The sequence below is a fragment of the Brassica napus genome, chromosome C6 (assembly GCF_020379485.1).
Source record: "Brassica napus cultivar Da-Ae chromosome C6, Da-Ae, whole genome shotgun sequence".
In the NCBI taxonomy this organism is placed as follows: Eukaryota; Viridiplantae; Streptophyta; class Magnoliopsida; order Brassicales; family Brassicaceae; genus Brassica; species Brassica napus.
The window spans coordinates 11,452,882-11,479,073 of record NC_063449.1 but is presented as its reverse complement, the minus strand read 5'-3'; the positions used below and the strand labels follow the sequence as shown (position 1 = coordinate 11,479,073).

Genomic DNA, 26,192 nt, shown 5'->3' with positions numbered 1-26,192 from the left:
CAAAAGAGCTCAACGTATATATCATCGATTCTATTAAAAGACAAAACCATTAACAACTTCATTCTCTCTCGCTCGGTAAACCCTAACCGCAAGAACGATGCCGGCTCCCACGACGGAGGCCGAATCAATAGAACCACAGTCGCTGAAAAAGCTTAGCATCAAATCCCTAAAACGAGCTCTTGATCACTTCTCCCCTGTCCATGGCCAATTCCCTCCTCCTGATGCCGAAGCGTTAGTCTCCGATCCCAAATTTCTCTTCTCCAATCCTCGATTTTTTGAACTAATCATAGAAATTCTTCTCTGTTTTCTTTGTTGCAGCAAGAAGATTCGTCTCAGCCACAAGGTAAATAGAAACCCCCCCCCCCCATATTCGCTTTTGCTTAAAGCTTCGAACTTTAGGTTTCTAGGTTTATACAAACTAATTAACATGTTTGATTTGCATAAAGAGAATGAAGAGAAGAAGACTGCAGCAGAGGGAGATTCCTAATGATGTGGTGATGGAGGAGATCCTTGCGAGACTGCCGGCAAAATCTCTGATGAGATTCAAGTGTGTGTCAAAGGTTTGGTCATCGCTTATCAGCTCAAGATATTTCAGCAACCGTTTTCTCACAGTCCCAACCAGACCTCGTCCTCGGATTTACATGTGTTTGCAGGATAGCAATGACTACAGTCACTCTGTAACACTATCATTGGCTCCAGACACTACAAATCCTAATCGCTTTGTGGTTGATCACAATCTGACCAGCCCTCGGGTGGGAGGCTACGTCTTACAAAATCTTTGTGGCTTCATGTGCTACTCCTTTATAAACAAGCCGCGGATCTATAACCCTGCCACCCGACAACTTGTCACCTTACCTGCCCCCATCAAATCCCAAACAGAAGAAGACGCATACGGTTACTATTTTGGATATGACCCAGTTATCGACCAGTACAATGTTCTCTGGTCAACTGGTGTCTACGTGAAAGATTTGGGAGAGATAAGGTCAGAGCATCGGGTCTTTGTCCTAAAAGCTGGAAGAAAAGGTTCCTGGAAAAAGGCGTCTCCAACCGCACCAGACTTTCTTCCTCACATTCCGGCCAAAAGAGGAATGTGTATTGATGGGGTTATATATTACATGGGTTGGACTGGTAGGTATAATTTAGTGCTTGTGAGCTTCCACATTAGATCCAGAGACTTCAAAATGATCCAAGTACCTCGTAGGGACGGAGATGAAGTGCTTCTAAGGATGAAGAATGTGAGTCTTATAGAGTATGGTGGCAAAGTAACTATCATTGACCAAACCAATCTTAGGGAAAAGGGTATGCTTGATTTATGGGCTGTGGAAGATGCTGGGAACAAGAACAGCTGGTCAAGGAAAACTATGGTTTTGCAGTCTTCCCAGCTACATTTGGTTATTAATAACATAACTATATACAACATGAAAGGTACAACTCACGATAACAAGGTTTTCTTTATACCAGTGGATATGTTTTCTCCCTTTCACATTCTCTTGTATGACCTTGGAAGCAATGATATGACAAAGATCGAAATAAAAGGAATACCGGACCACTGGTTTAGTATTGATAAATCGACCGTTAACGTGATGTTGATGGATCAGAGTGAGAGTCTCGTGTACTTGGAGACTTGAATTAGACGTTGCTTTCTACCTCTCTAATGCATTTTTGTTAATTTTGTTTTGTGTGTTAGACTAAATACACTTATGTTATTATTAATTGCTGGTTTTATATGATATTTTATAGAGTTTAATCGTGTGTTCTTGTATTGGTATCAAGCACGCACTCTCTTTCGCGTTGTTTTTCGTTAAATATGTTCTTTTAAAACCGTACGTATACGTATTATATTGCCTTTCTTGTTATCTTGTGGTGTGCATACTAGTGCTTCTTATAGTTGTTTTGGCTGCACCTTTGCATTTGAATGTAACTATGCATGAATTTGAACTCGGATTGCTTTATTTTCTTAGGTCATGTATTATAAGAAAATACGGTATACATGTTTCCACACTTTGTGAACTGCAACATACACGTTTCTACTTTTCGAACTATGTAAGGCGATTAAGATCTTGCACTACTAATTCTCATTCTGTGGTTCAAGAATGCTTGTCTTACCTGAAAAGTTAAATTAGGCACAATATAATGCAATGATAATAACCTCTAAAAACACACAAATTCTGTGCAGCTTAATATTTCTTAGGATAACTGTGTGTTATAAATTGCATGCATTTTAGTTGTTTATGGGAATAGTAAAGAAAAATTGAGCACAATGTAAAGACACCAAGAACTTAGAGCATGATTAACCCGGGATTCTTAGGATGAGGTTCTTAGCGGAAGTTAAGAAACTGTTTATTAACTTTTAACTAAAAAAGCTAAGAGCTGATTCTTAAATAAGGACTTTAAAAAACAGTTCTTAACCTTTTTACTTAAAAGTTAAGAAACAGTTTCTTAATTTCCCGCTAAGAACTCCACTCTAAGAACCCCGAGTTAATCATGGTCTTATAACTTCAGTTGTCAGTTTTCTCCAGTCCTTTAACTCTTGGAACACATCGGTACCCAGCAGAATAAACTGGTCCATGCTATAACATACAATGCGACTTACTCAAGAAAACCTGTAGTGTAAATATGTATAGCTAGAAATACCATTTTGGCAATCACAGAGGGAAAAGAAATCACGCGCACCACGCGCCTAACCCCTTTTCTCTCACGACGCGAACTCTTTCATTCCTCCTCCACCGTCGCCGATCTCGGCGGCGGCCCACACCCGCCACCATGGCAAGAAAGAAACCCCCCAAAAATAAGCCTCCGGTTCGTCTCCCTACTGGAACAACCAAATCCTCCAACAGTTCAGTCAAAGTTGCGACGCCTGATGCTTCTTCAGCCGTCAAATCGAAAGTCACAGATTCGCCTCTGGCCGGCTCCGCCGCTCAGACAATGTCTCCGCCGCCTGCCCAGAACTTCTCTAATCGAGACCTGGCCAAGCAAACTGAAAACCCCAATCCTGAAACCCTAGCTACAGATACCCAATCTGTACCTGGAAATAAGGACCAGCTCGGTGCTGCTTCAAACTCTAGTGAACCCCCTTCTCAACCTGCAGTTGGCTTGCAAAACCCGACTGATTTTTGGAAAGGTTACGTCAAGGAGTCGTCTGTGAAACTCCTACCAGAGCAGACGCCTTACACGCTTGACTCAGGGGAAGCCTGCGTCACTATTCCGAACTCTGTTGTCGAGAAGAATAAGAAAGCTTGGGAGTACTTCATTCTGGGTCAGTTCTATGAAGAACCTCCTGCTCGTGGTGCCATTCATGCCATTGTCAATGGTATCTGGAGCCGACAAAAGCGCGACATAACAATTAACAAAATGGAAGGGAACTCGTTCCTATTTCGAGTGCCTTGTCCAAATACTCGACGCAGAATTCTGGCTCAGAGCTTCTGGCAGATTGACGACCAGACAATGTTTGTAGCAAAATGGTCTCCTGGGATTCAGCAATGCAAACCTGAACTCAACATGGTCCCGGCCTGGTTGGAATTCACTGGTGTCCCATTGCAATTTTTCAATAAAGACGCTCTGAAGGAGACTGCGGGACTTGTGGGCCATCCTGTCTGCTTACACCCTGCTACAGAAAACCTTACCAACATTGAGGTTGCTTAGGTGTATACAGTCATTGATCCCCGTAAGCCTCTCCCCGAATTTGTGAATGCACGTTTTGAGAATGGTGATACAAGGAGGATTGGTGTCACTAGCCCTTGGCTCCCGTCTCTGTGCTCCTACTGCAAAAAGTTTGGGCACACAATCTCGAGATGTAAGGCTGCTCCTCCTACTTGTACAATCTGCAACTCTGTCAGACATGTCACTGCAGCTTGTCCAAGATCAAACCACCTCCCGAAAGACACGGCCAAGCAGAAGGGAAAGGCTCCTATCAAGAACCTTCTCCCAATTGTTGGTAAGCAACAAATTGTCTACAAGCAGGTTGGAGTAAAAACAATGGACCAGTCAGAATTTGTCTCATCCTCAGTTCCAAAGGATCCTCCACCTGCAGCTTCCCTGCCACCTGCAGTTATTCCTTCCCCTTCGCCTATAGTTCCTGTCTCCCCCAGGAATGGTAGGGTTACAGTGGAATACGACCTCAGTGAGCGAAGCTTTTCTGTAGATTTATCAACGGAGAGCCATCTAAAGGAGCAGTCTAGTTCTGGATCACTTTCGGATACAACTTTGTCTAGTGAAGCAGACGACCCGGCTGATGAAGACCAGTTCATTAAGGTTTTCTCTAAGATATATCAGAAGCGTTTTAACACAAAGGCTCGGGCTAGAGGCCCTTTAATCCTCTAAATTTTACCCTCTTAATGGATCTTTTTTGCTGGAATATAAGAGAGATTAATGACTCTGTAAAGCGGCGTGGTTTCAAAAAATGGATTCGGAAATATAACCCTTTTTTTGGATGTCTCATTGAGACGCATGTACAGCGGGAGAAAGCGGATTCTATTATGAAAAGTATATTACCAGGTTGGTCTGTAGAGAGCAACTATGAATTCTCAGATCTCGGTAAGCTTTGGCTAATTTGGAAGCCATCAGTTCAGGTCAACGTCATCGCCAAATCACTTCAGATGGTTACCTGCACTGTCAAGCTCCCGTTTCATTCTACTGAAATAGAAGTCTCTTTTGTTTATGGATCCAACTGCAGAAAAGAAAGAAGACTATTATGGGATGAACTTGAATCTGCTTCCTCTTCATCTCAGCTTTGCGGTCTTCCTTGGATTGTTTTGGGAGACTTTAACGAGATTATCTCCCCTACGGAACACTCCTCTGCTGATCAATTCTCATCTTCTCGAGGTATGAGAGATTTTCGTGAATGCCTTGAACGAAGCTCTTTAGCGGACCTTCAGTTTAGTGGCCACAACTTCACATGGACGAATCATTCTGTCTCTAAGAAGCTGGATCGAATCTTGTGTAATGAGGACTGGGTTGAGCAATTCTCGGATTCGATTGGAGTATTTGGAAAACCGGGAATTTCAGACCATAGTCCATGCTGCGTTTTCTTAGACCAACTCAAGCCTCCTCAGAAACGTTCTTTCAGGTTTTTTGCTCACTTAAATGATCATCCTGAGTTTAGTGCTCTCATCAAGTCTACCTGGAATGCTCTTCCTTTCTATGGCTCGAAACAGCTTTGTGTCTCAAAGAAACTTAAGGAGTTGAAGCCGATCATCCGTTCTTTCAACAAGGAGAACTTCTCTAACCTTGAAAAGCGGGTGGATGAGGCGTTTTCTGATCTCACCAACTGCCAGAGCGCCTCCTTATCCTCACCATGCCCTGTAACTGCTGAATCTGAAAAAATAGCTCGTCTCAAGTGGCTTACCCTGGCCAGAGCAGAAGATAAATTCCTCAAACAACGCTCGAGAATTCAGTGGAATGTTGAGGGTGATGCAAACACTCCTTTCTACCATAGGGTGATCAAGGCAAGGCAAAATCAGAATCATATTCACCTCTTGACTGATGAGCATGGAAATATTATTGACTCTCTAGAGGGAATAAAGCAGCACGCTATTGACTATTATCAGAGCCTCCTTGGTGGTGTCAACGCCCTTACTACCTCCGCCCCATCTGAAATTGCCGCGGTTCTGCAAACTAAATGCTCACCTAGTGCTGTTGATGCACTCTCGGCCCCGTTCACAGACCTCGATATCCAGCAAGCTTTCTTATCTCTTCCAAAGAACAAGTCTCCGGGACCTGACGGATACCCTGCTGAGTTCTTCATTGGTAACTGGAAGTCTGTTGGTCGTGATATGATAGATGCTGTTCAAGAGTTTCTAAGTACAGGAGAACTGCTACAACAATGGAATGCAACAATTCTCACTCTTGTACCAAAGAAAGTGAATGCAACTAAGATCACTGAGTTCAGACCGATTTCTTGCTGTAACACGGTCTACAAGGTGGCGTCAAAGCTTCTTGCGAACAGGCTCAAGGACCTTCTTCCAACCCTCATATCCTCCTCGCAGTCTGCTTTTGTTCCAGGAAGATTATTGGTGGAAAATGTACTTCTAGCAACAGAACTTGTCTCAGGCTATAACTGGAAGAAAATATCAAAGCGGTGTATGTTAAAGATTGACTTGCAGAAAGCTTTTGATACACTCGACTGGGACTTCATTCTATTTACTTTGGAGGCACTCGACTTCCCGCCTAGCTTCAGGAAGCTCATCGAAAAGTGCTTAACGTCAACCCATTTCTCAGTTGCTATAAATGGAGAGTCTTGTGGATACTTCAAAGGAACAAGAGGATTGAGGCAAGGTGATCCCTTGTCGCCTTATCTGTTTGTTCTAGCCCTAGAGGTATTTTCACAACTGCTGATAAAGAAATATGTTGATGGGTCTGTTGGATTTCATCCGCAAACGAAGGATCTTCAGGTTAAAATCATAGACATCTCTCGCCTTGGGTTCAACTTGGGTTCAACTTGGGTTCACTGCCAATCCGCTATTTGGGACTTCCTCTAATGTATAGAAAGCTGAGAATCTCCGACTATAGGCCTCTCCTGGATAAAATCTCTGCGAACTTCAACTGCTGGTCTGCAAAAGCTTTATCCTTTGCAGGAAGGAGACGGCTTATATCATCTATCATATATGGTTCCATTAATTTTTGGACGTCAGCGTTTGTGCTTCCAAAGGGTTGTATAAAGAAGATTGAAAGTCTTTGTACTCAGTTTCTATGGGGAGGTACTGAGACGAAGAGATGCGTTGCTAAAGTATCTTGGAAAACCGTTTGTTTGCCTCGCAAGGAAGGTGGATTAGGACTAAGAGACACTGGCCTCTGGAACAAGAACCTCTGCCTAAAGCTAATATGGAACCTCTTAAAGAAGACTGATTCTCTATGGGCAAGCTGGCTTCACCATTATAGACTAAAGGATGAAAGCTTTTGGAGTTTAGATGAAAACATGACTACCTCATCTACATGGAGATCTTTACTCTCTTTGCGTGGCCTGGCCTCTAGATTCCTGCGACCTAAACTGGGCAATGGTCGCTGTATAAGCTTCTGGTACGACAATTGGACACCACTGGGGCCTCTTCTTGACAGATTTGGAGAATCAGGACCGAGACAGCTCTCCATATGCATCCATGCGACTGTTTCAGAGGCCTGTAATGACAGGGGATGGTTACTAAGGGGAGCTCGCTCTCCTCTAGCTGAGGAACTGCAGACTTATCTCACCACTGTTCCCCTTCCCACTCTAAATCAAATGGACGATACCTATTTGTGGGACATCAACGGTGATGAATTGCAAGAATTCTCCACCAGCAAAACCTGGGAAGCTGTTCGAAACAGAGAACCAGAGCAGCAATGGACACAAAGCATCTGGTTCAAGGGTCATGTCCCCCGACACGCGTTTACTGCCTGGGTTATCTACCAAGATCGCCTTCCCACCAGATCAAGGCTGCTGAAATGGGGTATGAACATCTCTCCCTCTTGTTTTTTATGCGAAGCGGTGGAGGACAGAACCCATCTGTTCCTAAATTGTGAAGTAAGTGAAGAGATCTGGAACTTGGTTCTGCGCAGACTTGGATACTCTTTCAGGGCATTCCATACTTGGACCTCCTTCACCGAATGGGTGTCACTTCGTGATACAGTCACCAGCAGAACTCTAAAAATGATAGTGGCGCAGGCAACAATTACCAATATCTGGACGGAGAGAAACACCAGGCTCCATGTTGGAGAAGCTCGGAGTCCGGCTACTATTTTCCGGTTGATTGATCGTTTCATCAAAGATGTTATCCTTGGCAAAAGGAAGCTCAAGAAATTTCAACCTTTGATGCAGCTTTGGATACGTTATGAGTAATCTTTTGGAACTCATTGGATGTTAGCTTAGTCTTGTTTATTTTTTGCCAAGACTAACTTAACTTTGGTTTAAACTTTTGTACCTTTACAAACCCTTCTCATATTTATATGAAATTCACATTTTGGCAAAAAAAAAATACCATTTTGGCTACAGAAACAGTCTCTATCAGAAACCAGCATTGGTTAGAGCTCTCCTCACATCTTTTTGGGTTTGAAGTTTGGGTCATTAGTTATACCCTTGAAAGTTGAAACCTATACTTTCACTGCCCTTGCGTCATATCATTTTTCATACTTATTGTTTTGCAAAATCTCAAAGTTCCACATTAGTTCTTTATTGTCTGCATATTTTAAAATGTTTTTTTTTAAACAAAAATGTGTGAGTTTCATGCAAGAAACAAAAGGTACGCATAAAGTTGCACAAACACAAAGATTATAAGAACTTCTCTTCTTATTAGATTTAGAAACTCTCTCAAAACTAAATCTTTCAATGTGTTTCTCTTGATGGAACATCTCTCCATGAGAACTCTTTATATAGGAAGAAGCTACATCTTTTCCTAAGGGCGAAGCTACATCTTTTCCTAATAATAATATGGAAACATTCCTAAGCTCGATATGTTTTCCTTTTTCCTTAACCCATCAAACTTCACTTTAATGAGTTAACTTGCTCCTCAAGTTAATTGGAATTATCCAACATTCTCCCCCTTAATTCCAACTTGAATCTTAGGTATGTTGATCTTCTGAACTCCAATGAACTTCCATAGACCGTTAATAGGTGCATCGCATTTCTTCGACACGATGTTGCATCAGAACGTGAGTATAGATGCTTCACTGCTTCTCTATGATTCTCTCCTAAGCATCCTATGGTGCTTCGATACGATGTTGCATCAATCTCAGGCTCCTCCTCTGCCTTTGATACTTTCAAACTCGTGTGCATCAGAACGTGAGTATAGTTACATGACTCCATCTTCGTCTTGACAAGTATACCTTGCGCGTATCCTTCTTGTTTGATGTGAATGCCATCAGCTCCTTACGTTACTTCTATACCAAGATAGTATGTAAGCATCTCGAGGTCTGACATCTCAAATCTTCTTGACATATCATCTTTGAATTGCTTGATAACATTGAGCGAAGTCCATGTTACAAACAAGTCATCGATGTATATAGCTATGATCAGAAGCTCCCCCTTCTGTTTCTTTTGATATACCGCAGGTTCCTTGGTGCACTTCGTGAACTCCATCTCCTTGAGAACACAGTCGAGTTTGATGTTCCAAGCTCTCGGAGCTTGACGCAAACCGTATAGTGCTTTGCTAAGTTTGTACACATGATCCTCCTTTCCTTTCTCCACAAAGCCTTCTGATTGAGTAACGTATACATCCTCATTTAAGTCTCCATTCAGGAACGTAGTTTTCACATCTAAGTGATGGATCTCCCATCCATTAGTTGCTGCTAACGCCAAGAGTAGTCGTACGATTTCTATCCGAGCAACTGGTGCAAATACTTCGTCGAAGTCTATGCCTTGTTGTTGCACGTAACCTTTTGCGACTAGCCTTGCTTTGTTTTTGATCACCGTTCCATCTGCATTCCTCTTGATCTTATAGATCCACTTCAAACCTATCGGTTTCACACCTGTCGGCTTCTTGACGAGCTTCCAGGTCTTATTTTTGATGATAGATTCGACCTCTGCCTTCATTGCATCGATCCAAGCTTGTATCACTGCAGCTTCGATGTAACTTTCTGGTTCACCATCGATGGTGAGCAAGAGTCTGCCACCTTCAAATTCAGCAAGTAGGATGTAATCATCGAACCGCTTTGGTTTTCTGATGTTACGGCCATATCTTGATGTTACATGCTGGTCTTGGTTTGCATCGTTGTTCTCTGCTACTTCTTGGTGTTGGTGATCTTGATGCTCATCACCATCTCCTTCTTCTGTAACATCAATATGAGGAAGCTTGAATGATCCTGGTTCTTCGTCCACGTTTGTTTATAGTGTATACGATGCGGTGAGATGTCTAGTTACACCGTTTTCTTCACAAAAATGAACGAACTCAGAGGATGTGAACTCTCCTCCTCTATCGGTGCGAAAAGTCTTGAGTTTTAGCTTCGTTTGATTCTCCACGTACTCCTTGAACTTTTTGAACCGATCGAACGCTTCACTCTTCTCTCTTAGCAGCATCGTCCACATATATCTTGAGTAATCATCAATTAAGACAAATACATATCTATTGTTTGCTGGTGTTGATGGTGATATCGGACCGCACAAGTCACCATGTACCAACTCCAATGCGTGTGATGCTCGATACTTTGCTTTAGGTGGGAAATACTTTCGAGTTTGCTTTCCAACTAAGCAGGCGCTGCACACATCTTTATCGTGTATCACCTGAGGCATCCCTACTACCATCTCTTTGTCTACCATATTCTTCATGACTCCAAATTTCACATGTCCTAGCCGTGCATGCCTTGTCCATGTAACATCAGTTTCTTGTATTTGAAGACACTTCGGATATTCAACCTCCATTGGCGTCTTGTACAATCGGTTTGGTTGCCTTGCGACTTGTACTAATAGCCTTCCACGGGGATCTTTCAGCATCAGTAAGTCTTCTTTCATATTAACCTCACAACCCATCTCGGTTGCTTGTCCAAGACTTATGATATTGTGTTTAAGACTTGGGATGTAGTAGATATCTTTGAGTGCTCTTCTCTCCCCTGTTTTTCCGATGAACGTGATCGAACCTTTCCCAACAATCTCGACGTTTGATCCATCACCGAATTTGACTTTGCCTTTGATGCTCTCATCTAGGTTTGAGAAGAACTCTCTCTTGCCTGTCATATGGTTACTTCCACCATTGTCAAGGTACCATATACTCGTATTTCCATCGCATTCATCAAACCTCTTAGGAAACACTCTCTCTTCGTTGAGGAATACTACTTCATGCATATATAATGCATCTGCTTCTTGTGTTTCCGTTAGGTTAGCTTCTTCTCTTGGTCATGTAGGACAATGTGACACGAAGTGCCTCATCTTGTCGCATCGCCAACATCTAACCTTAGAGTAGTCCTTCTTGTTCTTGTCCGAAGCTTCTCCTCCTTTGTTATGACCATCAGAACCATTAGACCTTCCTCGTCCTCTTCCTCTTCCACCATAACCTCTACCTCTGCCTCTTCCTCGCGAGTTGCTATGGCTTCCACGACCTTGTGCATCATTCTTTACAAACATTAGCTTCGTTTGATCTTCATCTTGGGTTTCTTCTTTGATGCATTCTTCGAAAGCCTTCAACATCCCAACAATGTCTTCGAATCCTGTTGAATTTAGATCCAACACTTGTTCTAACGAAGCTACGATGTGAATGAACTTCGTTCTTGGAAGTCCCTTCAAAAACTTTTTTACCAGCTTTGATGCTTCCATTATCTCTCCTAACGCGGCTGCTCTCGATGCTAAGCCTGAAAGTTTTCCTGCGTAGTCATCCACCGTGTATGTGTCTGTCATCTTCAGTTTGTCGAACTCAGACATCAAAGTTTGTAACCTTGCTTCTCTCACTCGATCAGCACCTAGGTTACGGGATTGATAGCTTCCCAAATCTTCTTCGATGTATCATGTTCTCCAATCTGAAGTATTAGCGCCTCCGGGACTGATTGAAAGATTAGAGCAATCGCCATATTGTTCTTCTTTGCATCGTTACTCCCTGGATCAATCGTATCCCAAACTTCGTATAAACGAAGCATCACTTTCATTTGCATCGACCATACGGTGTAGTTGGTCGATGTTAGCATCGGACATCGTATGTCCTTCTTCATCTCAAGACCTTTATCACGTGCTTGAGAATCGTCTCCCATGTTTTGATCGAAGTTACAACTCCTCTTGTAAACGACCTTCAAAACCTGGAGCTCTGATACCAATTAAAGTTGCACAAACACAAAGATTATAAGAACTTCTCTTCTTATTAGATTTAGAAACTTTCTCAAAACTAAATCTTTCAATGTGTTTCTCTTGATGGAACATCTCTCCATGAGAACTCTTTATATAGGAAGAAGCTAAATCTTTTCCTAAGGGCGAAGCTACATCTTTTCCTAATAATAATATGGAAACATTCTTAAGCTCGATATGTTTTACTTTTTCCTTAATCCATCAAACTCCACTTTAATGAATTAACTTGCTCCTCAAGTTAATTGGAATTATCCAACAACGCAAGTAAGAAATAAGTAGAATTTATAACTTCATATCCGCATACGTGATACGTGATACGTTTGTTGTTGTATGTGATCTTTCAAAAGTTTTTAATAATTCTTTGATAATGGGGCCCACACATCAAATAAATAAGCTCCTTGAGCGCGTGCATGTAAACGACCAGTGAAACGCGTGAGAGGGGAGAGAGAGAGCCAAAGCGGTTAAGCAAAATCTTGCACAATCTGTTGCCTCTCCTTGCAGAATAAATGTTGATCGTTGATTATATGAACGGGTAAGATTAAAGCAGATAACATGAATTTGTAATCATGTCTGTATACGTGACATGCAAGAAATGAAACTCTCCTTTTTTTTTTTAATATGATAACGATATTTAAAACCTTTTTTTTCTTCTAATTTTATGCAATTTAGTGTTTCTTTGTATAATTGTGTTTTTTTTCTGTGTGAATTCCCTCAGATTTAATTTTGGGAATGATAAAGAAGAAGTGAAATCACATTTATTAATTAATAAATGTCATGTATTAATAGACGTTTTTGTCTACTTCTCTAAACTGTCATGAAAAATTTTACCCAGGTGTTTCTAGCTAGACTTATTATTGTTCAGTCGAGTATGAAATTTTTGTTATATTTGAAAAATTATTACGGCAATATTTTACCAAAATAATAATAACGTTTGCACCAAAAGAAAAAGAAAGAAAGAATAATAACGTGTTAATATGTACAGTTTCTTGAGATCAAATATGTAGTAAAGTGACGTAAGACCGTCGAATACGTAATAATACCAAAAAGCTATATTTGTTGGTTCTGTGTGCATCGGGTTTGCGACGAAACAAAACGACGAAAATTTAAGAGTACAAAGAATATCTTTTCAAATAAATAAATAAATATATTATTTTCTTTGAAGAATTATTTTCTCATATTTGCAAAGAGGGTTGCTACAGTCGCCATTGCAAAGTAGAGAGTATGAGCTAGCATGAAGATCTTTTTCCACAGCCCAAAATGAAATATTGATCTGGGCCATGGAAATAGGCAAATTAAATCTGGTCCCTTGACAATAGTTTCTTTTTGGTTCTAACCGTTAAAAATGTAAAATGAAAACTATGTAGTACAATTTAGTCACATAAAGTAAGCTAAAATTAAAATAGTAACAGAAAAATCCTGCAAAATAAATACGAGTTGTGCATGATCCATCATTGTCATTGGATTATGACTTTGCTTAAGTCATATCGTAATAACATAACAAATTTAAAAGGTAAGAAAATATATATTATATTCGATTTTATGGTTGTTTAAAAAATGTTATCAATATCGTCTTTATATTCAGCTTTGTATTTTATTTTTCATTTGTCTGCATATTTTAAAACGGTTTACTCTGAAAGAAAAAAAAAAAAGAGAGAATGAAGAAGATGATCGGTGAACGTGATGATGCAGCACTCAAGAAAGTTGAAGAAACTAAGGAGGAAGATCCGGTGGTGATCACTGCCGCTCCAACTCCGGTGGAAGAAGGTATCGCCGGAAATCTCTCTCTCTCTCTCTCTCTAGGCAACTAATCTCTCTCTCTCTCTCTTTTTGTGCAGCGGTCGTCGCTCCGGCGGTCGTCGCTCCAGTCATCGCTCCAGTCGTCGCTCCAGTTCCGGTGCTCGCTCTCTTCGCTGTCGTTCCAGCTGACGGTAAGTAACTCTCTCACTCTCTCTCTCTAGATCATCGTGGTTGAATCATGCGCTGAAGCTCTGACCGCAGACCAAACCGTACACCTCGTCGCTAGAATCTTGTTAACGGCGTCGGATAACGCCATTAGAGATAATAAAAGTTGTTTTGAGAGAGTGTGGTGTGCTGTTGATATGTCTCGCTTTTTTATTGTTTCTTTTTTTTGTGCAGTTTCGGCCCGCATCGCTCCGGATCCGTCGAGGAGGTATGCGGCTGTCGAGGTTGATCCGATGATCCTGGAGGCTGCGCGCGAAGATCCTATGGCTCTAGACTTACTTGAGGAAGTGATTCAAATGGCCATTGACCAAGCCACCGAATCGGCCAACCGCGGAGGCGGAGGCGGAAAGTGATTACATGGGCCTTTTCTGGGCTTCTTTTAACTGTTTTCAATAAATTTTGGACCCATTTCTCAGGGCATGTATTAAAACGTATGGGCTTTTTCTAATCTTTCATGTTTTAGACTTTTTAAATAATGGCTTTTATTATTATCAAGTCATTTCCCGAAAATAAATATATAGCACTCAGCAGTACCTATGTTTATTCTATTAATAACTGCGCATTTCCAACGACGTGAATTGTATTATCATGTTATACCCTTACGATGCTATGTTTTTTCGCATACAACAGAATTTCCAATAAACTAGTTAACGGATGGTGTTCTGATAAAATGCTCTGTTTTTTTCTTTGGTTAAAATACCACTCTCTTTTGATGGTAAAATCATGTAAGTTTCATCTACGTTGATTGTGAAACAGAGGAGAGGATAATGGGTTGAGAAGATTGTTCATAATGACTAAGGAACAACAATGATGATGCTTGTTCAAAATCAAGTCCTAAATTTTAGAACTACAGATTTGTTTTGTGAGTTAATTATCGATGATGGTTCTCACATTTCAAACTTTTTTTTTTTAAACGTCTTGTTGTTTCACTTGTAAAATTTTGCCGATAGGTTGTTTTGTCACAAAAAAAAATGACACTTACCTATTGTTGACGGAAACTGTTTAGGCATTAAACGTTGTAAAAAGTGAAATGTCAACTTTACTAACAGACTTTAGTTATCTCAATCTGAATTTTCTCCTTTTTTCCTTTTCTGGTCTGAAATGAGCAGTGACGGATTTGTTGGCTATAAAGAATGAATTGAACGATCCCCACAAGGCCACAATGTTCTGGAGAACTGGGATGTGAATTCAGTTAATCCATATAGCTGGGAATAGTGGTCACTTCCTGATGGCTATATCTCTGCACTGCAATTCTTCTCTTTTCTCTAGTACACAAGTCAAAGAAACCAAATAGACATTTGAGAGTTATGTCTTTTTTTTTTTTTTTTTTTGGTAAAATGTAAAATATTATACCAATTTTAAATTTTTGACAGACTTTACAAAAAGAAACTAGTAGCGGAAAATAAAGAAACAACAAACAACTACAGACAACAACAATGGAACGGACCAAGAGCAACACAACGCAAGCGGTTAAACAGAATAAAAGCGAGACGGGCTCGGACCTTACAACCCGAGAACTAGATGAGAAACCGATTAGTTGCAGCGAGCAACCGAGAGAAGGGCGCCCTCAAACCCTGATTGCAGCGGTTCCTACAGCTTCTAACCGAAACCCATAGCGCACTCAGTAAACTCTATATATATAAAAGGGGCGGATCTAGGAAAGACAACGAGCTGCCCCCAGTAAACTCTACAACTACCTTTATTTTTGCCAGACTTACAATCGATCTTATGGCTTAATTGGCTGAAACTCACCTTTGACCACAGTCAACCAAGGTTCGAAACAGCCCCTTCGCACGGTTTTTTGTTTGTTTCTTCATTTATTCTTCTGTCCACGTGCTATATTTTTTTTCCTCCCTTCCTCTTTTTAATACATCAACTCTTTTCATTCAAATAAGTTTTATTTTTAACAAATAGTCCCAATTTTTTTTATCATTGCATTTTGCTAGAGGTTCATTATTTTTATTGAAACACTAAATATTCTTTTAGTTAACTATTTAGTTTATGTTTTTAAAATTTTTATCCTTACTAAAATATTTTTTAAAAGAACTACGTAAAATTATTAAAATAAATTCTTATTAATTTTTATTTCTTTATGCCCCCACTCAAAAAAAAAATTCTAGATCTGCCTTTGTATGAAACATAGGACTTCCTAGCCAAAGCTTGTCTGGTACATTGTCTCCTTGCCTCGGAGACCTCACTTATCTACAAACTGTAAGTTATATACTATTCTTGCTATGTTTCATTCTTGTTCCTTAGTCTTTTCAATTGTTCTTTGATGAACTTAAGGTTCGTGGTGTAGGCTGTTGCAAAACAATGCAATCTCTGGTCCAGTTCCTGAAACGTTTAAGAGGTTGGAGAAGCTTCAAAGACACGATCTTTCAAACAATTCATTCACTGTCGGCTTCATCTGGAGAACTCGAGAACTTGAATTACTTTTGAGTGTTTCTTTTGAGATTTTGACACTCATTATTTTGCTGCATGTTTATAAAATTCCAGTTCAAGTCTCTCGGTGTCTTGTTTTGTTCGTGTTCATTTGGCTTTTTCAGGCGGTTAAACAATAACTTTTAGGAACTTTCTTTGGGTCTCTATGCAAGATTGAGGGACTCACTCTAGTGTATCCTAAACTCTGCTTTTTTTTTAACTCATCATCAACTTTCATTCACCAACTTTTGGAGTTACACATGATTTTAAACCTCTCAAGAGATTGAACCACTAGGACAACTGAACTAACCTAGTATCGCTTAAGATCACTTGATTGAATCCTACACTACCCGGTTTGTTGTTCGTTGCCCATTTCACCCGATGAGATGAACTCTTCCTACGACTCAGATAGAGCCACCTCTTAACCACCTAAATCGACCACATGAGACGAAGACCTTACATCCAGCAGTGATAGAATCTAAACCGGACTACTAATTACAAGGGAAAAGTGCTAATCACCAAAAGATAAGAATGATAAGCTTGGACCAACACATCCACTCCTTCAGGAGCATTCCCGGTCTAGGTTGTACCACAGTGTGGTAATCATTTTGAGGATATTTACCTACTTACTAGATTTTGATCCGCGCTTAAAAAACGCAGATTTATTTTTGAAATTAAATAAATTCTTCTTATATAACTTATCCACTTCAAATAAGTTCATTGCTCCGGCTCGGAATACGATTAATCTGGCATGGGCTACATCAGCTCCCAATAGCTTACCAGATAAATTGATAAGTCGGGCATTCCCGGCCCACCAAGCGAAACCAGTGGTTTCTTGGTCATGACCAGCTAAAGCTAAAGTTCCATTAAAGAGCGTTTTCACGTGGTAGAATCTCCTTAAGGAATATAAGGTTTTCATGAGGCATATAAGATAATATATAGGTTTGGGTACATTTACCCGGGTGCACTCAATCGTACCAAAATGAAAAAAAAAAACAAAATTAAGCTGAATTTCATAAATAACCGAGCATATCATATATCTTTGGAACCGAAATATAGAAACCAAACTGAGAATCAAATGAGTACTTAAAATTTTTAAATACAAATTATATACCTACAAATATTAATTATATTTAATTTCCAAATAACCAAATATCTTAAAAATGCAATTTATAAACCAAATTATGCAAAAAATAAATTAATGACTCAAATGTTATTTTATTCAAATAATTAATAGTTAATTATTTATCATATATTTTCTTTCCAAACAACCTTTTTTTGACATCAAACGACTATTCTATTACGTTCTTTTCCAAACAACCTAAACTACCTGATTTAAAGCGCAAGATATTTTACATTTTTGAAAATTCAATAAAATGTATCATATGCATTGTTACAATTTGTAAAGTAAATAAACACATTTTATTTAAACTAGTTTTTTTTAACTAATTCCATTTAAATTTCCAACCCGTTTAGATCCATTTAATATTTTTAGTGATAAAATTAATCACTTAGTTCATATATAAGAATGTAAGATCAAATCTTAATAACTGATTGCATGTAACTAATTAAATTAATGTTTCATAGTTGAATAGTTGACATTAAGGTTTTTAGTTTCAAATTCACGTAAAAATGAAAAAAAAAATGTTATACACGAGAAGATTCTCCAATACAACTTATATTAAACATAACTAAACCATTGAAAAATTTATACTATTAATAAAACTATATGTGGTAATGATCACTTCATGTGTAAACATGTATGAATAATCTATCGTATAATCATGGAATTTATTATTAGATTAATTATATAAAAGATTACGAGAGAATAATAAATGAGTTCATTTAATTTTTTTTATGTGTTAGACTAAATACACTTATGTTATTACTAATTGATGATTTTATATGATACTAGTGGTCGGTCGGTCCGCGCTTAGGGCAGAAGTATTACCTTTATCTTATCTTTATCCTAAACTTAAACTAATTGGTCTTGTTAAATCTCTCTGACACTGAATGTCCCTGAATTTTTTTGTTCTTTAATATTCTCGTGGTTTTGGGTATAATTATTGTTAGTATGAGTAATTCACGTGTAACATTGTTTCGAATGTTTGAATACTTTTATGGTGTGTTTATAGCTATCCTTTCAATTTTTTATACTTGTTTGATTTTTTTTTTCCATCAAATTTTGTTTTAATAAAAAGAACGGACCAAGCCCAACGGCCGAAACCCAAGTACAAAGACCCAAAATACTAACGGGCTACTTGTTTGATTTAACCAAAAGTTAAAACATGAAATTTACATTCTTTGTTTCCAATTGTGGGGTCTCCTTTGTGTGGCCCCATTATCCCATCACATCAATAGGGCCAATCTCTCGGCTGAAGAATAGTTACTCAACAGGTACCACGACACATTCCAACCTCTAACTCTAATGTACGGAACTGGAGTAATTATTTGTTTCGATGCAGCTTTGACTTGCTAATCCATATCCTCCGTCAATACGCGCGTGCTACATTGCTAATCGTGAATAAGGAGACACGTGATCGCTGGTGATTGGTGCATTATGTGTTTAAACTTTTTATAAGAAATGTTCATCGACTGTAGCAAAACAATTCACGGGAAGTTCAATAACTTTCAAAGGTCAGAAGGAAAAGAAAGTCAAAGAGTTGACTCCATGGGTTAAAGAGACTTGTCAGGCTTGTTCTCAAAGCTAGCTCCAAAAGCCCAAACATGATAGTTTGAGACTTTGAGTTATGACTAAAAATCATTATCGAAATTATTGATACACAAATTTACTTTCTAGAGGACTCCATACCACGCAATTATTTGAGCGAGAGTTTGCATTTTTTTTCTTTCTAACATAGTTAGACCGGCCGACCTTAATTTGTATTCTCAAAGACTTGTGAGATTTGCTTTTCCATATTCACAAACAAGTCTTTGAGAATACAAATTCTTCCCATTTTAAATTTATTTCTGAAAAAGTACATGCTATATGGTTAAAACGTATTGTATTTGCAAGTGTAATATTTCTTCGTTTATAATGCTGAAACAAGTTATATACAATATAAAAAATCTTCATCGATTCTAATTGTACCTTGACCAGTTGTTTATCCAGTTATATACCTATGTCGACGTGTATATATTAGGTTTGTAGGAAAGACGATGTACTGATAAGCGTATTAATTTTTAAGCTTAAACCAAACTTTGGTTTATAAAATGTGTAGTATTTGTATGAAATGTAGTGTTTCAAAAAAAAAAAAAAAATTGTATGAAATGTAAGTACAGAGTGCAAGGGTAGCAAAAACGTCCAATAACTGGAGAATATTTGGGGCTTTGGAATGGTATTAGATATTATTACTATGGCTGTCATTCTGTGAAGAAAGTGATATTTCCTTGTTTTTTTTTGGTTTTATTTATTTATGAACTTTGTAATGTATTCAAAAGGACTTTTATTCAGCACTGCACTGCAGAAGGGAGATTTCGCCATCTTCTTTGTCACAATGTCAAGTTGCTCTCCATCCTTGGATTCTCTCCATCACATCCAATTATCCAAATCTTTCTTTTATCTTTTTCCTCTTGGATATCCCAATTTTTAAGTTAATCAAAGTATATTTACTTTTAGGTGTTTTGTTTTGTTGTTTGGCCATCTTTGTTGCCTAGTTATACACATTTTTTCTAGAGTTTTATAAAATTTCTGCAAACGTTACTATCAGGTCTGAATATTCACAAGGGCGAATTTAGAAATGTACTATAGTATATGATCTGTATACAACAAATCCGAGTGCATACACAGTTTTAGATGATTTTTTGCTCAACACTAGATTCTGTAGTCGGCACAGATTTGGTTTTATATATTGAAAAGCTGGTCAATTCGGTTTTCAAGTCATACTCATAAGTTATAACCAACACCTCTCTGTCTATGTATACTGAAACCGTCAAAGAGAATACTGTACATGCATTCTGTAAACATAGTTGATGCATGTGTGTGTGTGAATATACACAATATCTTAGAGATGTAATCATAAAAATGCATTATATCTCAATTTGGACCATCGGTTTCTCATGAAAAAAAAATGAAAATCTTTTGACCAATAATTATGTAATTAGTAGTGGGTAATTTGCCGGTGGGAGTATCCGATCATTAAATGCTTTTTACCCGGATTTATTTGCCGGTACGAAGTTGAAGGGCAGAGTGAAAACTTAATGGCAAATGATGGCTCGATGATGCGGTTGGACAGAAGAAGAAACGACAGTGGCTTGTGTCGTTTTTATTCGGGTAAAAAGATAATCATGTAAAAAAAAAAGATAAAAATCATTTGATAATGATGTAAATGGTTTTTCCCCCGAAGTAATGTTGTAAGCTGTTTTTTATAACGTACTGTTATGTCTGATGGGACCATTCTCATTTACTGTTGGACCCATTTTATTAGTAACCAACAGTAAATACTTTAAAGGAATGGCGAAACAATTTTTTAAAAGAACCATCAAAGAAAAAGATAAACGGTTGAAGATTGGTGATAGATAAGAGAGGAGTTGCACCAGCCTCAGGTATTATTCGAAACCAGTTTGAAAAAGGACTATTTAGAAGAAAATAATGAATTTATGTTTATTGAGAACCCATATAGACTTATCTCTTCCCATCCCTCTTACCAAAATTCAATCTTTCAGAGGGAGGATGAGATTTGTTCTGTTTTTGTTGTAAAATAATTTCAATCCATAGATTGAATCTTTTGCTTCGCTTTGGCGATTTCTTTCTTCCTTTGAGGATTAAGTTTCGCTTTATGCGATTTTTTGTTGTGTCCTTTCAAAACTGGGTTGGATTGTTCTTCATGTTTCATCTTCTCAAGCGTAAACAACGGTTTGAGTGAAAGATGGAGTTCGATTGGTATCGGAATTCAAGCCTTAAAGAGAAAGCATCACCAGCGGAGAAACTTTACTTCGGCGAGCTTGCCGTTTCCAGTGAGAAAATCATAAAGATAGAGAAACGTCGAAGATGTTCACGGGGGGTAGAAGCTTCACGGCGGCCCATGATTGCCGTCTCAGGCACGAAGAGCGTCGAACACGTGGACGGATACTCAGCACTTGCACCGATTCTCTATCTGGACTTTTAAATTTGTTAACTTTAACAGGCTTGTATTCGAAACCAATGTAATATTGCCTATTTGGGCTGTTTCAATGGAAATAATGTTGACAAAAAAAAAAAAAAAAAAAAGCAGAGTGTTGTATTTATTTAATGCTACAGAAATCAAGAATCCTAGTATAGAATCTAAAAATGATGGGAGGCATGCATTAAACACAGTAGACTGGTCATGGCACGTGTCCAAAGACAGTATGTGGTTTGGTTGTATGAAAAGTCAACTTACTCGAATTAATTACCACCTTTAGTTGCGATCAAAACAAAACACTCTTTTTTTTTTGTTTTGTTGCTTTTAGAGAAAGCACGTTTAGTTCTTATAGAAAATCTTAAGGTAACTTTACAAAGTGTAAGATACGTGAATCAAACCTTTTTAAAACATCTGATTAGATTGTCGTTTTAAGTAATGTTGAAATATAACCTGTTAAATTCGATAATTCAATAGAAGGGAAGAAAAGGAGGAGAAAAAGTTACTGACGGAAGCTGCCATATCCCTTTTTACCTTCCCTATTGTCTGTTTACAGAAAAAGGGACCATTGGAGGGACCAACATGAGAATACCAAACCCCCTATAGAATTCATTTTATTTTAAAAACAAAATAAAATAAAAAAGATGCAAAAAGGGGGAATATAATAATAATAATTAAGTAGCGAAACTCAAAGACTAAAGAAGTAGAAGCAGCAGAAAGAAGATGGTGTGGTTTCATCTTAAGGTAAATTTCAGAGCTTTCTTTATTGGAGCCCTCCCTGTGGTGTTCTCTTGTCCGAGGGTGGGATCTGTATTGTAGTCATTCCGCATTGCTTCGATTTCAAATTATTAAGATAGATAGATTCTTAATTTAGTTTCCTTTCTCATACCTTGAATAACAACAACCCTTCCTTGCCTTTTTTGTTTGTTTCTCCAGGTTTGTTTTCCTCATGAGTGATACTCATCTAACTCAAATGCATGTCCTCTCCATCAACTAGAAGCCTCCTTCCTTCCCTTTTTTAACTGATATGCCTGGTAAAGTTTTCTTCTTGTTTCTTCTGTCTCATGTTAGACGTTAAAGATACTTACTTTTGACTTTGTCTATTTCAAGGCATTGAAGAGTACGGTTCTCTCGACGCGATCAGGGAGAGAAGATCAGACTTTGATATCTCTGAAGAAGAAGAAAGGGCATGGGCAATTTGAAGAAGAAGGCTATTAACGCTTCAACCAAGTTCACTCATTCCTTGAAGAAAAGAGGCAAAAGGAAAATTGACTATCGTTTTCCTCCAGTAGCCTCCATTGAAGATGAGAAAGAGGAGACCCTTGTGCTTGAGTTTCGCCGTCACCTTCTCCACAGAGACTTGTTACCTCCAAGACACGATGACTACCATACTCTTCTCAGGTTTGTTTGTTTGTCCTTGTTTACATAAGAACTCTAGTCTTTTTGAGTTTACAATGTGATGTGTGTTATGTATGTAGATTTTTGAAGCTTAACATTGAGAAAACCATCCAGATGCTTAGTTGGAGAAAAGAGTACGGGACAGATACCATACTAGAGGTAAGGTTTCACTGAGTTAAGTTTGGCACCACCAGCTTGTTTGTTGTTCCATTATCAAGCTCTTGTTTTTATTTACTTCTGTGTATGTGTATGTGTATGTGTATGTGGGTGGATGCTAGGATTTTGAATTCGAAGAGCTTGAAGAAGTTCTGCAATACTATCCTCATGTCTACATTGAAAGACTTGGAAAAGCTCATCCCTCTAAGCTTATGCGTATCACCACCATTGTCAGATATCTAAAATACCACGTGCAAGAGTTTGAGAGAGCTCTCCTTGAGAAATTCCCTGCGTGCTCGATTGCAGCAAAACGCCGTATCTATTCCTCCACTACAATACTGGATGTGCAAGGACTGGTACTTATTTATACTATTCCTAAAGTTTTGGTATTGCTCTTTTAGTGCTTTCATATTCTTAGCTTTGCGGTGTCATGTTAATCACAGGGCATGAAGAATTTTACATCAGCAGGTGCAAGTCTTGTGGCTGCCATGGCGAAGATAGACAATAGCTACTACCCTGAGGTACTTGAGTTTCTCAATTTACATCTTATACCATCTTTGAATACATACCGGATTGTTGCAAGTTACATCTTATTTTTGCAGACGCTGCACAGAATGTACATTGTAAATGCTGGAACAGGTTTCAAGAAGATGCTTTGGCCTGCTGCTCAGAAGTTTCTTGATGCAAAAACCATCACAAAAAATACATGTATAAGCTCTCAACCTAGTTAATTTTCTCTTTGTTCAACTATTGCCATTTGTAGTCTTATCTTATTTCTGCTGCTGCTGCAGGTGCTACAACCCATCCAAATTACACGAAGTCATTGATTCAAGGTAGTTTGCTTTCCATTCATACTACACCTGGTATCATTTGTAGCCACTACTTACTTACCAGATGGTTATCCAAATGTTCTGTGCTTGTAGTCAATTGCCAGACTTCCTGGGAGGTTCATGCTCTTGCTTTGGCGACTGAGGGTGTCTTCGCTCTAATAAAGGACCCTGGAATGATCCTGAAACAATGAAGGTAAGCTTGGGAACTTTTACGTAGAAGTATGCTTGTATTAGTCTTAAGTTGTATATGAAGCTCATTTTAGACCTGTGCCTCTATTAGCTCATCTACCGTGGAGAATCATCACTCTTTAGGCAGATTACCAGGAAGCTGAGTGACCCGCAAAACTCTTCATCCTACATTAGTATACATACATCTAAGGTAAATGGCGCTATCAACCCAATATCTCTGTTTGTTCTACCACTTTTCTTTCCGGTTAATATAACAAACCAATTTCGAATTTTAGGCTATGCAAGCTGAGAGTTCAGCAGCGGAATCTGTATCTTGTTCTAATGCTCCTACTGGAAGAATGTGATCAGCTTATGAGGAAGTGAGTTTTATTGTGTGTGTACACATTTTTGTCAACAATCCGTTCTCGATTCTTAATACTGACGGGAAACAATATGATCTACGCAGGCTAGGACGTCAGATGTTAACGGCTATTATAGTTGCGATGACAAGTTTGCCATACCTACTAACCGAAGAGGCCAGGAAAGGCAATCCCATTATCAAATGCTCGAACACGATCTCAGTTCAAAGGGAACACTTGACAGCATAAAACCTGAGAGCCTAGCCAAAAGGATACTCTCGTTTTTGCTGAAACTAGCAGCAGTTTTCCGTTATATCCCGTTTGAGCTTTCGAGAAAGAAGCATACCATCACTCTCTCAAGTCCAAGGGAAGATGAGAGTAGGTGCACTCTCACCCCAACTCCAACGGAGACCACAATGAAAGACAGGATAGGCCCTTGTTTGGAGCGTATTCATAAACTTGAGAAAAAGTATGAGGAAATCAGGAACAAACCGGTTGAAATCCCCGTAGAGAAAGAGAGATTGCTGATGGATTCTCTAGACAGAATCAAATCGGTTGAGTTTGATCTCGAGAAAACAAAGAGGGTAATAAATTGCTGTTTTGTTTCTCACAAACTCTGCATAGTTGCAGTATGGAGTTTGACATTTTGCAGTGGTGGTTGCAGGCTTTACACGCCACAGTGATGAAGCAGATGGAAATAACTGAAATGCTGGAAAATATACGAGAGTCCCAGCTTCACGTAAGTCCTTCCTCGCCTTGACTCGGCTCTGGTGAACAAGAATGTCATGAACTAACACCCCACAAATTTGTTCTGTTTTATGCAGAGAGGAAGATTGTTCTGTTAGAAAAAAAACAACAATAAGAGAACATCTTCTGCTGAGTTTTGCATAAATACAGCTCCAAACGTCTGCACATACAAGAGAGAGAGAGAGAGAGAACAGATTCCAAGAAGAAGAAACATGTTAGTTGGTTTTTATCTCCTTCCTCATCTAACTTTGGTCACCACTTTTTTCGTTCTTTCTAAGTTAATAAAGAAGAAGAAGATAGGGAGGGACAGAGAAAATCTTTTGATGGTGGAGATCTTGTGGTTGATAATGTAGATTTGACATTAGCGTTGAGTATAATGAAGCTGATTTTGAAACCCTTATGTTGTAATCTAATGTAGAGAAGAAAAAAACAAAAATAGTATGAGAGATATTGTAAAATCTTTTTCCCTATATATACACGAATATACTGATACTAATACTTATTAGTAGTAGTTAGGAATCTTGTAGTAGTGGATTTGTGAATATGATTAGAAGAGTTTAACATTGGCGAGAGTTTTTTTTTGTTTTTTTTTTTTTTTCCAACTGGATTATATTAGCAAAAAGGCCGAAGCCCAAAGTGAGTTACAAAGATCTAAAGGCCCAAACACTCGTTTAGGCCCAAGCCCGTTACCCTCAAACCCAAACTCGCCGACTCGCGGTTCGCTCTACCCCGAAAAACAGACCCGCAAACGTCTCCGCCACCGGGAGCACTTACGTCGGAGAACGGACGCGTCTCACCGGCCACTATAGGAACATGCCTCACCGTGACAAACCGGATCCCATGACCTACACACACTCTTCACCACCGCCGTCTTTTACTCTAGTGTAATCTTTACCGGCGAGATCAATCGCTGGAACGAGATCATCACCACCACCGTTCGAGCACACACCAGAGTAACAACAACGGCTCACAAAACATCACCATCTTGATACGGACGCTTCTCTCTTCCTCCAACGAGAGAACACACACGGGTCTCAAACATCACCAACGCCATAAACAAACACAAAGGCCCTAAGAAACTAATCTAAAAATTAACCAGAAGAAGAAAAAGCAAGAGCCGACGAGGCAAGGTATAGGACGCCTTCACCTCTTGGTGCATGATCCGACGACGCAGAGCTGAGAGAGCCTCTACCTCCCGGAGACTTTGCCGGCGACGCAGAACTGAAGAAGCCTCCACCCCCCGGAAACTTGAACGGCGACGGCGGAACTAACGGAGCCTCCGCCTCCCGGAATAAACCCTAACTTCAACCCAAAAAACTAA

General features: G+C 39.1%; 2 protein-coding genes and 1 pseudogene across 3 annotated transcripts; all 3 read left to right on the top strand.

Annotated features, from left to right (window-relative positions):
• Positions 1–34: 34 nt before the first annotated feature.
• On the top strand, positions 35–1,747 carry LOC125588960 (F-box/LRR-repeat protein At2g40920-like). 2 transcript variants are annotated; one of them, XM_048760962.1, is made up of 4 exons: positions 35–231; positions 319–343; positions 447–560; positions 654–1,747. In XM_048760962.1, the coding sequence occupies exons 1-4, from the start codon at positions 98–100 to the stop codon at positions 1,626–1,628; spliced, it is 1,248 nt and encodes a 415-aa protein (XP_048616919.1). In that variant the 5' UTR covers positions 35–97; the 3' UTR covers positions 1,629–1,747. The 2 variants fall into 2 exon arrangements, with proteins under 2 accessions (XP_048616919.1, XP_048616918.1); XM_048760961.1 differs by having other exon boundaries at positions 37–231; positions 447–1,747.
• Positions 1,748–13,173: 11,426 nt separating this feature from the next.
• BNAC06G07520D lies at positions 13,174–14,285 on the top strand. Its single transcript, XM_013836123.3, has 3 exons — positions 13,174–13,495; positions 13,567–13,659; positions 13,868–14,285. Exons 1-3 carry the CDS (start codon positions 13,387–13,389, stop codon positions 14,044–14,046), a joined length of 381 nt encoding a protein of 126 aa, XP_013691577.1. The 5' UTR covers positions 13,174–13,386; the 3' UTR covers positions 14,047–14,285.
• A 7,692-nt stretch (positions 14,286–21,977) lies between these two features.
• Positions 21,978–25,159, top strand: LOC106392225 (annotated as a pseudogene).
• The last annotated feature ends 1,033 nt before the right edge of the window (positions 25,160–26,192 follow it).

Excerpts from the sequence above, each read along its gene's own strand:
- LOC125588960 (XM_048760961.1), top strand. The coding sequence starts at position 98 with ATGCCGGCTCCCACGACGGAGGCCGAATCAATAGAACCACAGTCGCTG. Across the intron at positions 232-318 it reads CCTCCTCCTGATGCCGAAGC|CAAGAAGATTCGTCTCAGCC; the intron begins GTTAGTCTCCGA and ends TCTTTGTTGCAG. Across the intron at positions 344-446 it reads AGATTCGTCTCAGCCACAAG|AGAATGAAGAGAAGAAGACT; the intron begins GTAAATAGAAAC and ends ATTTGCATAAAG.
- BNAC06G07520D (XM_013836123.3), top strand. The coding sequence starts at position 13,387 with ATGAAGAAGATGATCGGTGAACGTGATGATGCAGCACTCAAGAAAGTT. Across the intron at positions 13,496-13,566 it reads TCCAACTCCGGTGGAAGAAG|CGGTCGTCGCTCCGGCGGTC; the intron begins GTATCGCCGGAA and ends CTTTTTGTGCAG. Across the intron at positions 13,660-13,867 it reads CGCTGTCGTTCCAGCTGACG|TTTCGGCCCGCATCGCTCCG; the intron begins GTAAGTAACTCT and ends TTTTTTGTGCAG.